The sequence below is a fragment of the Bufo gargarizans genome, chromosome 8, assembly GCF_014858855.1.
Source record: "Bufo gargarizans isolate SCDJY-AF-19 chromosome 8, ASM1485885v1, whole genome shotgun sequence".
NCBI classification, from domain to species: domain Eukaryota; kingdom Metazoa; phylum Chordata; class Amphibia; order Anura; family Bufonidae; genus Bufo; species Bufo gargarizans.
The window spans coordinates 148,446,919-148,465,222 of record NC_058087.1 but is presented as its reverse complement, the minus strand read 5'-3'; the positions used below and the strand labels follow the sequence as shown (position 1 = coordinate 148,465,222).

Here is an 18,304-nt window from a genome sequence, read left to right as displayed (position 1 = left end):
AAAAAAATACCTCATCCATTTGAGAGCGAAGAGCCCGCCACCGCTATCTTGATTGAAGATCCCGTGAGAAATCTCGTGCACAGTGAAGTATGACGTCAAAGCTCACCACGTGAGATTTTACACTGGATCTTAAAGATGGCAGCGGCGGGCTCTTCGTGACCAAATGGATGAGGCAAGTATGTTTCTTTTTATTTATTTTTTATCACAGATCTTAATATTAATGTCTGATGCCGCGATCAGCGATAAATGCGGCATCTGAGGGGTACAATGACGGCGAGCAGCGCAATCGCCATTTCCTGCCATTCCAATTCGTCACAAACTAATTATTTTGTCAAATTCGACAAAGCAGCAGAATTTTATTTTCAAGAACTTTACTCATCTCTAAACACAACCAAGTGGTGGTTAACTGCACCTTAAAGAGGACCTTTCATGGGTCCAAACATTATAAACTAAGTATCAGGATACGTAGGACATAGTGCAGGGATCTGACTGCACTTACAATTTTTCCTGGGCGCCGCTCCATTCGCCCGCTTTGGCCCCCGGTTGTATTCTCCTGCCTGGTATGCTAATTAATGGCATCGGAGCAATGAGGAGGAGACCGAGTCTTTCTCTGTAGGCGTCTTCTTCTCCTGGCTGTAGCGCTGTCCAATCGCAGTGGAGAGCGTCACAGCCAGGGAGAAAAAAATAAATAACTCGCCCTCTCCCTGGCTGACACGCTCTCCGCTGCGATTGGACAGCGCTACAGCCAGGAGAAGAAGACGCCCACGGAGAAAGACTCAGTCTCCTCCTTATTGCTCCGATGCTATTAAAGGGTTTCTGTCATCAGAAAAATTGTTATGTAGCTGTCTGACATAAGCGATGTGCTAATGTCAGCAGAAGATAACTGTATGACTTATATCTCCCTGCCTGCCGCCGTTCGCGCTAAATAATGACTTTTATAATACGCAAATGAGCCTCTAGGTGCTAGTGGGGTGTTGCATGTGCACGATGTCCATTGTGTCTATAGACCATGGGGCTGCCCTAAATCAATTTTCTTAATGCTTTCTAAATGCAGTTAAGAACAGCTCAGGCAAGATGGCCGCCCCCATAATCATGTCCAGAATATAGAATAAAAAATAATAATCTGTAATCAGAAAATAAGAACAGATTAGAAAAAATCTGTGTCACTATATAGGTTTTAACTGGCAGATAACATTTTTGGTGACACATTTCCTTTAATAATATTTATTTTTACATTTGGTGACCAAAAAATATAATTTGCCCCCTAAATACTTAGGTTTAGGTGCCATAGGCACCTAAATGATTTTTGGAGCCCTTTTATAAGTCATCTATAAAACTAGACAGCAACCAATTTGTAAGGCTACTTTCACACTAGCGTTCGGGGCTCCGCTTGTGAGTTCCGTTTGAAGGCTCTCCGAACGCATACGTCCAGCCCTAATGCATTCTGAGTGGATGCGGATCCGCTCAGAATGCATCAGTCTGGCACCGTTTGTCCTCCGTTCCGCCTGGCCGTGCGGAGGCAAACGGATCCGTCCAGACTTACAATGTAAGTCAATGGGGACGGATCCGTTTGAAGTTCACACAATATGACTAAATTTTCAAACGGATCCGTCCCCATTGACTTTCAATGTAAAGTCTGGACGGATCCGTCTGAGCAACTTTCACACTTAGAATTTTTTCTAAACTATAATGCAGATGGATCCGTTCTGAACGGATCCCATCGTCTGCATTATAGGAGCGGATCCGTCTGTGCAGACACCGGACGGATCCGCTCTGAACGCAAGTGTGCAAGTAGCCTAAACTGGAAAAGATACCCAACCTCAGTTTTATTTCCAGCATCAATATCACATTTTCTCCACATTTATTACACAGCAATGTCTTAAGCATGTTCAGAGTGTAAAAGTAATATCTATATACCCACCTTGGCCATAAATAAAGTTTTCTGACAAACAGATTTCTCATTACTCGTTCCACCTGGCAGAAACCAGTGTGAAAGGCGACCGGATTGTCCGTGAAGGCTTTTATGAAGCCCTGCTTGTTCTTTTGCCGATATAAGCGCAGTATGAAGGCCTCCTGGCAGGACTCCATAATCTTGTGTGCCTTATACACAAGGATACCTGAATAAAACAGAATGGTAACTCTCACATATCAACCTGTAGACTGTTAGAAGAAATCATGCTGCCCTTTCAGACCAGTAGTTACCTACCTTTTCAGTTTTATACATGATATTACTAAAACCACCTTTCTAGCTTTTGCCCATTAAAGGGTTTCTCCGGGAATTAGGAAAATGAAAATACTTAAAGAGTACCCATCACCGCTCCTGACATGTCTGCTTGAATAGCTTCATGCATTCCCCACGTACTAACAATTCTGGAGCATCTATTCTGTCTGTATGTTGACCCATTCCTCTATTATTTCTACTAGAAGTGGGGGGGGGGGGGGGGGTGTACCTGCACACAGTCTGAAAATGGCAGCACTGATTGGATATAGAGTTGAGACTGTGGAGGTACACCCCACAACTGGTTACCTCCCTCTGTACCCTTACTGAAGGCCAATAGCAATTCAGTCATAACTTCTAGTAGAAATAATAAGAGACACAACATAGAGCCATAAGAATAGATGTTGCAGAAGATGTTGTCAGGAGAGGTGAAAGGTCCTCTTTAAATATTACTTTATTATAAATATATTCCCAAATACCTTTCATTAGTTATAATGGCTTGTTTTGTCTGTGGAGCAATCTTTAGGAGAGAAAAAATGGCTGCTGTCCTATTAGTACACACAAAACCTGTCCTAATCACACAGGAAGACATGCTACTTAAGAGCAGTGAGCTAAAGAGCTGCCTCATCTTCTTCTATGATCCTGAATACAGTTTAATATGATCTTCAGCTAAATCTCCGTAGAAATGGAGTTCATGAGAAGACATGAAGTACAGAGAGGAGGGTAGGGGTGATCTGGCTAATGAGCAGCAGCACTTGTCTGCAGTCTCCATTACCACAGTCTGTCCTGTCTGTCCTCTCTGTATGTCATGTCTCCTCATGAACTCCATTTACACAGATATTCAGTTAACATTCTTATAATCTGTATTCAGGATCATAATCCCTAAGAAGTAGGAGAGGCGGATGAGGCAGCTCTTTACTTCAGTGCTCAGAAGTAACATGTCCTGTATGATTAGGACAGGTTTTGTGTGTATTAATAGGGTGGCGGCCATTTGGTTTCTCCTGATGATTGCTCCCTAAACAAAATGAGCCATTATAGATAATGAAAGGTGTATGGGAATATATTTACAATAAAGTAATATTTAAGTATTTTCATTTTCTAAATTCACGGAGAACCCCTTCAAGTGGAACACAAACAACAAAGGTGTAAGGTGAAACAGATTTCCTTTACAGAAATGCTCTAAAAGGTCCACATCGTTTTGAGGTTAAAGGGGTATGCCCATCTGGGACATTCATGGCATATCCATATTCCATAAATGTGCACTAGGTGCGGTTCCTACCTTTGGAACCCCCTCCTATCTCAATACCGGGCCCCCAAAGTGAATGGAGGGTAAGCCACGCATGCACACCCATCCTCCATTCAACGTTATGAGACTTCTAAAAAAAAAATAGCTGGGCCAACATGTGGCTAAGTACCATGGCAGTGCACTGCCTGCTCTCCATTGATTGCTATGGGACTTCTGAAAATAGTTAACCGAGCTGCCTCAGAAAGTCTCATAGCAGCGAACAGAGAAGACGCCTTTCGCGGCTGTTCTTCATATAGGTGGGGGTCCCTCTTCTGGGAACTGCTCCTATCAGACATCTATGACATGCCTTATTGATAAGGCCATAAAAGTCCCAGATGGGACAACCCCTTTAAAAGAACCAAGTATACATAGCCACTCTTGCTCAAGCACCTTAAAAGTCAATAATGAAAAGATAAATGTTAACTGTTTTAAACTAAATAGAAATTTAGTGACATAATTTGCATTCTCATTAAAATAAACAAGCGTTATTTGCTAACAAAATTATTATTAATTCAGGTCAACCAAACATTTATTACATGCAAGATAAGAGTCTAATATGAGAGAAATAAAACAGGACTTTGCTGACCTCTAGTGGGGAAATTAGGATAAGGCCAATTTTGGATACACCCAGTGCCATGCTGTAAGAGTTGGACACATTTTATCAAGTCTTTACTGACCTCTAGTGGTGTAACTAGTATAAGGCAAATATTGTATATACCAAGTACCAGGCTGTAAAATGTGGACACTGGTTTTATCCGCCAAGTATCTAAAGTAATGTCTGGATAGAGGAGGTGATACGGTTATTACACATTCATATAAACCAGTGGTACATGTATTTTTTTCCACACCACATTACAGTACATTGCCCGGCATTCACATCAGAGAGCAAAAATCACCAGGGTGAATTCTCTGCAGACATGCTAAGAGTTTTCAACTATGAAGCTTGCAGAATTGTGAATGTAACTCTGGACTATAATAAAGGCTGCAAGACGACTAATGCAACAAATACTTTTATGCACCTCCTATGGTTATATCCCTGCTAATTGGTGGTAATATTATTTAACCCTTATGCGCACCACTATGTACAGTTACGTAGTGGTGCGTTGTAAAGAGCATGGAGTGGGCTCAGCAGCTGTATAATACAGCAGCCCCCCGGCTGCAATGACTGGATTTGGTGATGATGTCGATGCCAGTCTTTTAACCCCTCAGATGCCCAGTCAATCTGTGGGGTTAGGCAGAAGAAGGGAGCCTTCCGATTGGAGCCTCCTCTGTGAAGTCATGGGGCTCCAGTCGGTTGCCATTTCAGCCTGGGGCCTTGTGAAAGTTCCTAGGCCTGTCATGGCTAGCGGACTGAAAAACCGAGTGTCAGATCCCCATAGACCATAATAGTGTTCTATTGAAGTCTATGGGACAAGCGATCAGAAGACTACAAGTCCCCTAAGAGGAATAAAAATTATAGTAAAAAACAAACAATTAAGGCTACTTTCACACTAGCGTTCGGGGCTCCGCTTGCGAGTTGCGTTTGAAGGCTCTCACAAGCGGCCCCAATGCATTCTGAGTGGATGCGGATCCGCTCAGAATGCATCAGTCTGGCACTGTTTGGCCTCCGCTCCGTTCAGCAGGCGGACACCTGCAGCGTTCGGGTGTCCGCCTGGCCGTGCAGAGGCAAACGGATCCGTCCAGACTTACAATGTAAGTCAATGGGGACGGATCCGTTTGAAGTTGACACAATATGGCTCAATTTCAAACTGATCCGCCCCCCATTGACTTTCAATGTAAAGTCTGGACGGATCCATCTGAGCAACTTTCACACCAGACGGATCCGCTCCAAACGCAAGTGTGAAAGTAGCCTAAAACGTAAAAAAAAAAAAAAAAAACACCAAAGAATAAGCATGCAAATCATCCCCTTTCACAATTTTACATATAAACAATAAACATAACAGATATTGCTGCATCCAAAATTGCCCAAACTATTAAAATATATTCTTGTGTGGTGCACGATGTAACGGGAAAAATAAAAACACGCTATTCAACCCCAATAAAATTTTATAAAGTGATCAAAAAGTCATATGTAACCCAAAATGGTACCATTAAAAACTATAGTTTACCCCGCAATAAAAAAGCTCTCATACAGCTCTGTAGACAAAAAAAATAAAAAAAGTTATGCATGTCAGAATATGGTGATACAAAGAAAGTTTTTTTTTTTAAAGGTAGTAAAACATAATAAAAACTTTATAAATTTGGTATCGCCAAAATCATACTGACCCCTAGAATAAGGTTGTAGCGCACAGCGAGTGGTGTAAAAACAAAAACCTTGGCAGAATTGTTTTTTTTTCTTCAAAATTCACCGCACAAAGATTTTTTTTCCCCCATTTTCCAATACAAGCTATCTTAAAATAAAAAATTGCCATTAATAATGGCTCCTGGAACGCGGGGAAGGAAAAAATAAAATTGGGCCATGTCCCAAATTGGTGCCCAGCTTTTCTACCACTGAGTAACCCTGAAATGTTTTGCCTTTCCAGAACTCCTAACTCAAAAAGCTTGGCACAGAGTTAAGCAAAGCATGTACATGACTGCGGTGGAACCCTGGTTAGAGGACTTACCAGTTATCAAGTTGGCTGGAATCCTATCAGTGAGGAAATCAACCACAAGGATGCGACTAGTGACAAATAGTACTCCGCCTTGTGTGTATACATCATAGCGCTCGTTACTGCTGACCTCATTGGTGACAATCCGTGGCAAGTCGGTGACTCCTTCTGATCTCATCTGTTCAATCAGATATTCCTGAAATAACAATGCAACACATGTTAAGAGTCCATTCACATGTCCGCAAATGGGTCCGCATCCGTTCCGCAATATCGGGAACGGACCCATTCATTCTCAATGGGGCAGGAATGGATGCAGAGAGCACACTATGTACTCTTCGAATCCACATTTCCAGAGTGCGGCCCCGAACTTCCGGGCCGCGGCTCCGCAAAAAAACAGAACATGTCCTATTCTTGTCTGCAATTGCGGACAAGAATAGACAGTTCTATGGGTGGTGCCGGCCAGGTGTATTGCAGATCCGTAATTTGCGGATCCACAATACACTACGGACGTGTGAATGGACCCTTATATAAATGACACCACATCAAATTGTAGAAAGTGACACTTTGATATGCATATATCCATGAGGCTTTTGTATCATATATGGTTTCAGTTTTAGGCCTCATGCACACGGCCGTTTACTACTCATATAGTGTTGTGGGTACTACTGCGTTAAACAAGCCTAGAAATGTAGCCCAGGGGTTTGTCTCACTTCAGCACATAGGATTTATAATGTAGAGAAAGGTAATACAAGCCACTTACTAATGTATTGTGATTGTCCATATTGCTTCCTTTGCTGGCTTGATTAATTTTTCCATCACATTATACACTGCTACTGTTGTGGAAATTTTATTATGCAGACATTTTATTAGGATGTGTGTGTTTTTATAGATTGTCATCTGTCTCCCTGTGTCGGATTTAGCCAAAGAACGCTCTAGCAGAGGGTACTTTGGCTGAATCGGGACCAGTGGTAAAACCGTCAGTATGAAAACCTTCTCATGGGCTTGGAGACGTGTTCTCAGTGTGTAGGGGGGTGTTTGGCGGTTTGTGAGAACTCAGTGCAAGCACTGAGCTTTTCCCCTTCAAATGTCTATACACATTAGAGAAGTGAAGTCTGCATGAGAGATACATATTATACCTCTGCTGCGGCTTCGCTATCCCTTTCTGGATATATATCTGCTTTTAAGACATGCATATCTGCCTTGTCGGTATACTCGTACCGTATACTGACAATAGCCGTAGCAATGTCTCGCAGATAATCTCAAACCTATAAGAACTAGTAGAATGATCTTTATTAGATACTGATCACTTTTGAGCAGTATTGAATTAGGTCCATTGCCGACAGTGATGGGGGGTGGGCGGCCACCTGGCTGGTCAGACACTGGACATGACTCATCCTTCCTTATACAGGGATGGGGTGTGTGCATTGTCTGTCCAGCCACATTGATTGCCCCTCTGTCCTTTGATATGTCATCACTTCCTGTATCCTTGTCTTGGGCCAGCCCCTTTTACACTTTTTGTAAGTAAATAAAAGGAACAGATTGAGCAGGGAGGGGAGGAGTGCTCAGCAAGAATTCAATCAATATGGCGAGCCACTGTTGTAGAAATATTAATAGTTGTAATCAGCTCGTATCAAAGTTTGTGTAGGGAAAAAGGTAAATCACTATTATATACAGACCCAGGTGTTACCATATTGATTGAATTCTTGCTGAGCACTCCTCCCCTCCCAACCTGTTCCTTTTATTTACTCACAAAAGGTGTAAAAGGGGCTGGCCCAAGACAAGGATACAGGAAGTGATGACATATCAAAGGACAGAGAGGGGCAATCAATGTGGCTGGACAGACAATGCACACACCCCATCCCTGTATAAGGAAGGAGGAGTCATGTCCATTGTCTGACCAGCCAGGTGGCCGCCCACCCTGCATCACAGTCAGCATGGACCTCATTCACAATACTGCTCAAAAGTGATCAGTATCTAATAAAGATTATTCTACTGATTCTTATAGGTTTGAGATTATCTGAGAGACATTGCTACGGCTATTGTCAGTATACGGTACGAGTATACCGACAAGGCAGATATGCATGTCTTAAAAGCAAATATGTATCCAGAAAGGGATAGCGAAGCCGCAGCAGAGGTATAATATGTATCTCTCATTATGCAGACTTCACTTCTCTAATGTGTATAGACATTTGAAGGGAAGAAGCTCAGTGCTTGCACTTAGTGCTCACAAACCGCCAAACACCCCCCTACACACTGAGAACACGTCTCCAAGCCCATGAGAAGGTTTTCATACTGACGGTTTTACCACTGGTCCCGATTTAGCCAAAGTACCCTCTGCTAGAGCGTTCTTCGGTTAAATACGACACAGGGAGACAGATGACAATCTATAAAAACACACACATCCTAAAAAAAAAAAAAAGTCTGCATAATAAAGTTTCCACAACACTAGTATCCATGGTTACGACCACCCTGCAATCCAGCGGCGGTGGTCGTGCTGACACTACAGGAAAAAGCGCTAAACTATGCACACTCTCGTGGTCCCAGCCACCAGAGAGGCCAGAGCCTTTTCTTATAATGTGCAAGCACGATCAACGCTGAAGGTGATGAAAACCCCTGCATTCCATCAGTGTATAATGTGCATACGAGCAGTGTATAATGTGATGGAAAAATGAATCAAGCCAGAAAAGGCTTGAGGCAATATGGACAATGACTATACATTAGGAAGTGCCTTGTATTAACTTCCTCTACATGATAAATGTCATTTGCTGAAGTTAGACAACCCCTTTAAGCAGGTCTCATCCATAAAGTAGTGGTGCAGCAGAAACACACAAGGGGTGCCCTCTTGTTCTTTGGGGTGAGTATCTAGCACTATATACTGGCATTACCTCCTCTGCAGTATTGGTATTTAGCACCAGCACCAAGTTCCCAGGATCACAATAAAGCTTCAAGAAATTCTGCAGGATTCTATCAATGCCAAGTCCGCGAGCGGCGATGACGAGCCCATCCTCATGGAACAGGTCTAGGAAGATTTGATTTTCATATTCCAGGAGGGGAGCCATTGATAAATCTGTAATTTGGGTGTCTACAGAATCCGGTCACAAGTGGCTGAAGAATGCAGTCAACTATAGAGATGGTGGTGTAGACCAGGATACGCTCCTCACGTGGGCTGATCCTCAGTATCTAGAGGTAAACGACAGGCAGCATTACAGTGCAACACTTCCAACTTGTATAGACACTTAGGGGGTCATTTACAAACAGATATAAGCCACTTTTGTGGCGTACATCTGGCGCAGATTCTGTTGCATGCCATGTTGCAGCAGAATCTGCAACTTCTTCCCCGCTCAAGCCAGAAGGGAATAGTTTAGGGTGCATTCACACAACCGTATTTTTGGCTCTGCATCCCTTCCACAATTTTGCGGAACGGGTGCGGACCCATTCATTTCAACACAATGTGATGTCCGCATCCGTAGATCTGTTCCGTGGCCCCGTAAAAAAAATAAAAAATAAAAATAGCAATCGCGGACAAGAATAGGCATTTCTATCATAGGCCCGACTACATTCACACGGCTGGTATCTGTGTTTTGCTGATCCGCAAAACACATACGGTCGTGTGAATGTAGCCTGAGGCGTAGAAAATGGTCTAAATGTAAAACAGCAAGGAAGCTGTCTTACATTTAGAATCTGCGGTGGATACCCGAAGTTATGTAGAGGCCAGTACATTTGTACCTCTACATAACTTCAGCGACCCACCGCCTGGCTCTATTTGGGTCTTTATTCATTTTTCATTTTTTTTTTAAGTTAAAGGGGTATTCCCATCTTGCTACTTCATCCTCAATTGCTGCCAGCTAGCTGGTAACTTCCTGCTTTTCTGCAGATAAGGCTGGGCGGGCTTAGGCAGCTAGAGTGAAGGCCGGCCACGCCTCCTTATGACATCACACTGAGAGCTGAGTCCTGCGTGCTCGTTCATGTGAAGAGTATGACTCATCAGTCTGCAGTGTCTGAGGGGAATGGTCACTCAGAGAGCCATGTGAAGTGAGCTCAGTGCACAGTAACAAGTGGCTGTTCTGCACAGTTTTACACACAAAATCTCTGTCTGATCTTTTACAAACCCATTCTGTGCATCAAAAACTATAATTCCATATTATACATTAGCCCAAAAGCTTGACCAACCCCCACCCACCACTGATGCAGATTTGTTTCCATTACAGCTGTGCTCCAGTTGTGTATAAACCTTACACTATGTATCTTTATAGATGCATATACAGCTCAGCTACATGTGTCTTCTCCATTGTCTGAAAAGCTTCATATACAGCTCTGCTACATCTGTGTTTCTCTCTTCAACCAGCACTGTGTCAGAACAGCCGCATATTCAGCTCTACTACATCTGTTTCTCTCTTCAACCAGCACTGTGTCAGAACAGCCGCATATTCAGCTCTACTACATCTGTTTCTCTTTTCAAACAGCACTGTGTCAGAACAGCCGCATATTCAGCTCTACTACATCTGTTTCTCTCTTCAAACAGCACTGTCAGAACAGCCGCATATTCAGCTCTACTACATCTGTTTCTCTTTTCAAACAGCACTGTATCAGAACAGCCGCATATTCAGCTCTACTACATCTGTTTCTCTCTTCAAACAGCACTGTATCAGAACAGCCGCATATTCAGCTCTACTACATCTGTTTCTCTCTTCAAACAGCACTGTATCAGAACAGCTGCATATTCAGCTCTGCTACATCTGTTTCTCTCTTCAAACAGCACTGTATCAGAACAGCCGCATATTCAGCTCTGCTACATCTGTTTCTCTCTTCAAACAGCACTGTCAGAACAGCCGCATATTCAGCTCTACTACATCTGTTTCTCTCTTCAAACAGCACTGTATCAGAACAGCCGCATATTCAGCTCTACTACATCTGTTTCTCTCTTCAAACAGCACTGTATCAGAACAGCCGCATATTCAGCTCTACTACATCTGTTTCTCTCTTCAAACAGCACTGTATCAGAACAGCGCATATTCAGCTCTACTATGCCCCCCATCAGCCTCATATGCCCCCATCAGCCTCATACAGCCCCCCCATCAGCCTCATACAGCCCCCCCATCAGCCTCATACAGCCCCCCCCATCAGCCTCATACAGCCCCCCCCATCAGCCTCATACAGCCCCCCCCCCATCAGCCTCATACAGCCCCCCCCCATCAGCCTCATACAGCCCCCCCCCCATCAGCCTCATACAGCCCCCCCCCATCAGCCTCATACAGCCCCCCCCCATCAGCCTCATACAGCCCCCCCATCAGCCTCATACAGCCCCCCCATCAGCCTCATACAGCCCCCCCATCAGCCTCATACAGCCCCCCCATCAGCCTCATACAGCCCCCCCCATCAGCCTCATACAGCCCCCCCCATCAGCCTCATACAGCCCCCCATCAGCCTCATACGCCCCCATCAGCCTCATACAGCCCCCCATCAGCCTCATACGTCCCCCATCAGCCTCATACGTCCCCCATCAGCCTCATACGTCCCCCATCAGCCTCATACGTCCCCCATCAGCCTCATACGTCCCCCATCAGCCTCATACGTCCCCCATCAGCCTCATACGTCCCCCATCAGCCTCATACGTCCCCCATCAGCCTCATACGTCCCCCATCAGCCTCATACGTCCCCCATCAGCCTCATACGTCCCCCATCAGCCTCATACGTCCCCCATCAGCCTCATACGTCCCCCATCAGCCTCATATGTCCCCCATCAGCCTCATACGTCCCCCATCAGCCTCATACGTCCCCCATCAGCCTCATATGTCCCCATCAGCCTCATATGTCCCCATCAGCCTCATACAGTCCCCCATCAGCCTCATACAGCCCCCATCAGCCTCATACAGCCCCCCATCAGCCTCATACAGCCCCCCATCAGCCTCATACAGCCCCCCCATCAGCCTCATACAGCCCCCCCATCAGCCTCATATGTCCGCCATCAGCCTCATATGTCCGCCATCAGCCTCATATAGCGCCCCCATCAGCCTCATATAGCCCCCCCATCAGCCTCATATAGCCCCCCCATTAGCCTCATATAGCCCCCCATTAGCCTTATATAGCCCCCCATTAGCCTCATATAGCCCCCCATTAGCCTCATATAGCCCTACCCCATTAGCCCCCCCATCATCATCCATCCGCCCCAAAAGTCAGTCCGTCTGCCCCCTCAAGTGCCTCCATCAGCCCCCAATCTCATATATAACATATACTCACCCCGCTGTCTCTCCCACGCCGTCCGCTCTCCCTTCCACAAAGTAATCGGCCGCGCATGCGCAGATCTATTTTCCTCTTTGCTGCGCTACAACGCGGCTCAAAGGAAAATAGATCTGCGCATGCGCGGACCGCCCGGCGACGTGCGCGTTCTTGATAATGAGCACAGCCGCCGCTAGATCACCAGGGAAGGAGTGCGCAAGCGCGGCCAATGGATGCGGCCGGCGAGCGGCGGCCGTATCCATGGGCAGCGCTTATAAACTAGTGATTTCTGATTTTGAATTTATAAAAGAAAAGTCGTTTTTTTTTAATTAGTTGTATTTAGTAAAAAGTTTATTGGGGGGGGGGGGGGGTGTAATTGAATGAGACATGATTATATAGATGGGAATACCCCTTTAAGTTTTAGGCATATACCCTCTGTGATATATATATATTTATACTTGTATTACCTATGCCTACAATATTATTGCACTCAGTGGTTATCGAGTACCTCTACATAACTTCGGCGACCCACCGCCTGTGCAGGGGCTTATTAAGACCCGCCTCTAAATGTGCCCCTTAGATTAAATATATTAACAGGACCCCTGCCCATCGGCTGTTTGAGAAGGCAGCGGTGCTCCTGTTAGGCGGCGGCCTTCTCTCTGCTTTTCCTAGGTCAGTGAGGACACTTTTATGTGTCACGTGGCCTAGGAGCAGCTCAGCCATATAGAAGTGAATGAGGCTGAGTGGGATACCAAGCACAGCCGCTTTACAGTGTACGGCAATGTGCTTGGTGAGCAGAAGGCTGCGGCGCTCACAGCAGCACCTCTGCCTTTCTCTAAATAGCTGATCGGCGGGGGTCCCGGCACCGATCAGATACTGAAGACCTATCCAGAGAATAAATCCTGGAAATCCTTTTAAGTAAATAGAAGATTTTGCTAAGGAACAAAATGGGCCACTTTAGAGCTTTTTTTTTATAGAAATGTATGATTTCAGTAAATAAAATATATGACAAAAATAGTCAGTATCGTTGCCGCACACATTACTATATATAAAATAAAATAAAATTAACTACTGTAAATGATAGTTGTACATTAAATAGATATGACATCAGCAATGCCCTACCCAGCATCTCTACAGCCACACAGAAACGGCTGAACTTTCTTCATATTGCTTGCCAATCCCTGCTTTGCACAGACGGAGCTTTGTCAGTGTCCTGGTGATGAGAACTTCTGCAGTGCAAGGAAAAGAGAGAAGAGTCACAAAACAGTGTATTACTATTCCATACATACATTGCCTCAGTCCATAGGATATAATTGGACAGGAGGAGGTCACAGTCCAATATGGACCATATAATGGTGCTGTAATGGCATACAGAGGTGTATCAAGCTGGAGGACCATTCCCATAAAAGGTGGAGGTTCCGTGGAGCCAAAATCTGGCCGTGTGCATGAGCGCTGAGAGCATTGCTGACACATCCCATCCGTGTCTTACATGTAACGTCTTCTGATCGCAGGGCCTTCCTCTTTATATAAAGGGGTCTCCTCCGCGCGTCAGTGGCCCCGATGTGCTAATCCTGTAGATGGTGTAAGCTTAGGCCGTCTAGACCTGCAGCAGATCTATCACAGGGGCTCAGGCCGGACGATACATGTGCTGCAGATCTATCACAGGGGCTCAGGCCGGACGATACATGTGCTGCAGATCTATCACAGGGGCTCAGGCCGGACGATACATGTGCTGCAGATCTATCACAGGGGCTCAGGCCGGACGATACATGTGCTGCAGATCTATCACAGGGGCTCAGGCTGGACGATACATGTGCTGCAGATCTATCACAGGGGCTCAGGCCGGACGATACATGTGCTGCAGATCTATCACAGGGGCTCAGGCCGGACGATACATGTGCTGCAGATCTATCACAGGGGCTCAGGCCGGACGATACATGTGCTGCAGATCTATCACAGGGGCTCAGGCCGGACGATACATGTGCTGCAGATCTATCACAGGGGCTCAGGCCGGACGATACATGTGCGGTAGATCTATCACAGGGGCTCAGGCCGGACGATACATGTGCAGCAGATCTATCACAGGGGCTCAGGCCGGACGATACATGTGTGGTAGATCTATCACAGGGGCTCAGGCCGGACGATACATGTGCAGCAGATCTATCACAGGGGCTCAGGCCGGACGATACATGTGCAGCAGATCTATCACAGGGGCTCAGGCCGGACGATACATGTGCAGCAGATCTATCACAGGGGCTCAGGCCGGACGATACATGTGCTGCAGATCTATCACAGGGGCTCAGGCTGGACGATACATGTGCTGCAGATCTATCACAGGGGCTCAGGCCGGACGATACATGTGCTGCAGATCTATCACAGGGGCTCAGGCTGGACGATACATGTGCTGCAGATCTATCACAGGGGCTCAGGCCGGACGATACATGTGCAGCAGATCTATCACAGGGGCTCAGGCCGGACGATACATGTGCAGCAGATCTATCACAGGGGCTCAGGCCCGACGATACATGTGCAGCAGATCTATCACAGGGGCTCAGGCCGGACGATACATGTGCTGCAGATCTATCACAGGGGCTCAGGCTGGACGATACATGTGCTGCAGATCTATCACAGGGGCTCAGGCTGGACGATACATGTGCTGCAGATCTATCACAGGGACTCAGGCCGGACGATACATGTGCTGCAGATCTATCACAGGGGCTCAGGCCGGACGATACATGTGCTGCAGATCTATCACAGGGGCTCAGGCCGGACGATACATGTGCTGCAGATCTATCACAGGGGCTCAGGCCGGACGATACATGTGCTGCAGATCTATCACAGGGGCTCAGGCCGGACGATACATCTGCTGCAGATCTATCACAGGGACTCAGGCCGGACGATACATGTGCAGCAGATCTATCACAGGGGCTCAGGCCGGACGATACATGTGCTGCAGATCTATCACAGGGGCTCAGGCCGTCTAGACCTGCAGCAGATCTATCACAGGGACTCAGGCCGGACGATACATGTGCTGCAGATCTATCACAGGGGCTCAGGCCGGACGATACATGTGCTGCAGATCTATCACAGGGGCTCAGGCCGGACGATACATGTGCAGCAGATCTATCACAGGGACTCAGGCCGGACGATACATGTGCTGCAGATCTATCACAGGGGCTCAGGCCGGACGATTCATGTGCTGCAGGGACAGACGCTTTTCTCTGACTCTTGGTTGGTTTATTTTCAGAGATAATTACGCCAGAATTGTGGCACAAAATGGCGCATCTTAGGTCACACCTTTCCTACACAGCCCCGTCCCCTTGTCTAAATGTGTAGAAACCCAAGACCTGCCAGAATTGCTCCACCTTTTAGACATTAAAGGGACAGACCTGTTAGTACAGACATGTGAGAAGATCACACTGATCTCATCCCTGTCACTGCTGACGGAAGGTATTATTTGCTTAAGGGCTCACGCACATGAACGTATTTTTTGTTTCTTCTTTTTTTTTTGCGGCCCGTATGCGGAACTATTCGCTTTAATGGGGCCGCAAAGAAACAGAAATGACTGTGTGTGCATTCCGTGTCTGTATGTCCACGTTCCACAGAAAAATAGAACATGTCCTATTATTGTCCGCATTACGGACCAGGATAGGACTGTTCTATTAGGGGCCGGCTGTTCTGTTCCGCAAAATGCAGAGGTTGTGTGCATGAGCCCTGAGAGTCCACTGTATTCATTAAAGGAGCGCCTCCCCCCTGCCCCTCTCACCAATGACTGGTGCCCAACATTAGTGATGAGGGGACTCATGAAGACCAGGCGGACAACACTTATAAACACCTGAACTGTAAAGTGGGCTCTTAAACGCTTAAAGGGGTTGGCGAGGTTTGATTGATAACCTATCCTCAGGATAAGTCATCAATATCAGATCGGCGGGGGTCACACACTTGGCACCCCCGCCGACCAGCTGTATGAAGTGCAGGCGGCGCTTGTACGAGCACTGCCTTCTCTTCATTGTTTACCTGCTCAGCGTCAGAGTACATCTCAGCCGTCCCACTGAAGTGAAGTTGCGATTACACCTGATCGATTCAGTGAAGAGAAGGCAGCGCTGATTTGTGGGAGCGCCAAGAGTCCGACCCCCCCCCCCCGACCCCGAGGACAGGGCATCAATACTCCACTTCTAGAAAACCTCTTTAAGGGCTCACGCACACGACCACTGGAGGTTTTGCAAATTGCGGATCTGGAAAACACGGATAGCGTCCGTGTGGTGCATTCGGCATTTTGTAGAACGGAAGGGCCGGCCCCTAATAGAACAGTCCTATCCTTGTCCGTAACGCGAACAATAATAGGACATGTTCTATTTTTTTTGTGGAACGGTTATGCGGACAGGGAAGGCACACATTTCCGTTATTTAGGGGCCCCATTGAAGTAAATGGTTCCGCATACAAAACGTTACTGACATGGAAAAAAAAAAGTTTGTGTGTATGAGCCCCAAAGCAGAGGTGCACGATAATAATAGAAACATAGGCTGAAAGTGAATAGATTGTGAGAACGGCACGGCCCCCCTCCGCTCCAGCGCTACCACTACGCCAGGCTTTGTTTACATGACCACTGCAGCCAATCACTGGCCTCTGCAGCGATATACGCAGGGTATGTTCACACGACAGCTTGGATTCAATGATGAAAACCACGCCGAATCTGCGCTGAAACCGCCTCCCAGGGCTTTCAGTGGGAGGCCGCTCCGCAGTTTACACGGCATTGAGTTTTCATGTGCGGTTTTCCAGACCGCGCCAAGAATATACACGTCCATTCTCAGCGCGGTTACAATGGAACCGCGCCATTCTACACGAAAACCACAGCGCTGTGTGAACATACCCTTACTGTGTACTGGACCACCCCATTCACACGCTGCAGATCTGACCGGTGGACACTTACCGCACACAGGATGCAGGGGCACTTACATACAGCTGGCACATAGAAAAACTTCCTTCACCCGCGGGCCAGGAGGAGCGGAGCTCTGGATAGCACAGGGCATCAATGGCTGGCTCCAGGTAACCGCACACTACACCGCAGTGACTCGGGGCACACCACTGTCTCCTCGTCTGCCTCTGGTCCCCACAGCCTGTGCCAGCAGTCAGTACCGCTCATGCGCAGTGCGGCCCCCTGTACACAAAAGGCGGAAGACAGAAGCGGGACAAAAATCAGCTATCCCTAGGACGTGTGCACTGCGCCGCCTGCTGGAGGCTTCTGCACAGTTCAGGCTCCTGTGCCCCGGATATCAACATGCATGTGCTTCAGCCTGAGGATCAATAGTCAGAAAGCTGAAATGTGGAGCGCTAGTAATGTGTCAGATATAATATAACCAAGGAGATGTTATATACTGTGTATGTATTATATGTAATTATCTATCTAATTAAATACCTCCCAACTTTTTGGACGGTCAAAGAGGGACACCTAAGGTTCATTGTGTAGAAGTCCATTTTTCCTATATATTTATGCAATTTAATCGTTTTCTTAGCACACAATATCGTAAAAAATATCTGAATATAGAAATTTTTAAAATCCAAATTGCATCAAATAATGAAATAATATGCAAGGCTGGGTCATGAAGATAGGAACCATAAAAATGATTTCTGGATCAATATTGTAAATGTAATTATGCAAATCTATACCTCAGCTCAAAAAGAGGGACATTTAAGGTGCAAAGCGGGACAGAGGGACTTGGGTCCAAAAGAGGGACACTTGGGAGGTCTGATATCTATCTATCTATCTATCTATCTATCTATCTTTCTACCACTGGCGTAACTATACGGATCACAGCGGTCGCGGTTGCGACCAGGCCCTTAAGCCTAGACCCTCTGGGCCCCCCTTGCCAATGGAACTGTACTTTTCCTTTTATAAGATGCAGTGCATCTTATAAAGGGAATACTAGCGAGTGCTTCCATGGAACGCGCTGTTGTGTACTGGCTGCCTGCAGCGTCAGGATGTACAGAGCGCACTCT

At 46.4% G+C, this 18,304-nt stretch overlaps 1 protein-coding gene across 1 annotated transcript in view; it reads right to left on the bottom strand.

Moving 5' to 3' along the window:
* The window catches only part of ERCC4 (ERCC excision repair 4, endonuclease catalytic subunit), a 63,744-nt gene extending 46,310 nt beyond the window's left edge, over window positions 1-17,434 (bottom strand). The window contains exons 1-5 of the mRNA XM_044304795.1: window positions 17,238-17,434; window positions 13,430-13,536; window positions 8,977-9,271; window positions 6,107-6,287; window positions 1,922-2,117 (exon numbers count right to left, since the gene is read on the bottom strand). Of these exons, the coding sequence (XP_044160730.1) occupies window positions 1,922-2,117; window positions 6,107-6,287; window positions 8,977-9,150 (551 nt within the window). The 5' untranslated portion in view covers window positions 9,151-9,271; window positions 13,430-13,536; window positions 17,238-17,434. The remainder of the gene's footprint in view (window positions 1-1,921; window positions 2,118-6,106; window positions 6,288-8,976; window positions 9,272-13,429; window positions 13,537-17,237) is intronic.
* Window positions 17,435-18,304: the final 870 nt, after the last annotated feature.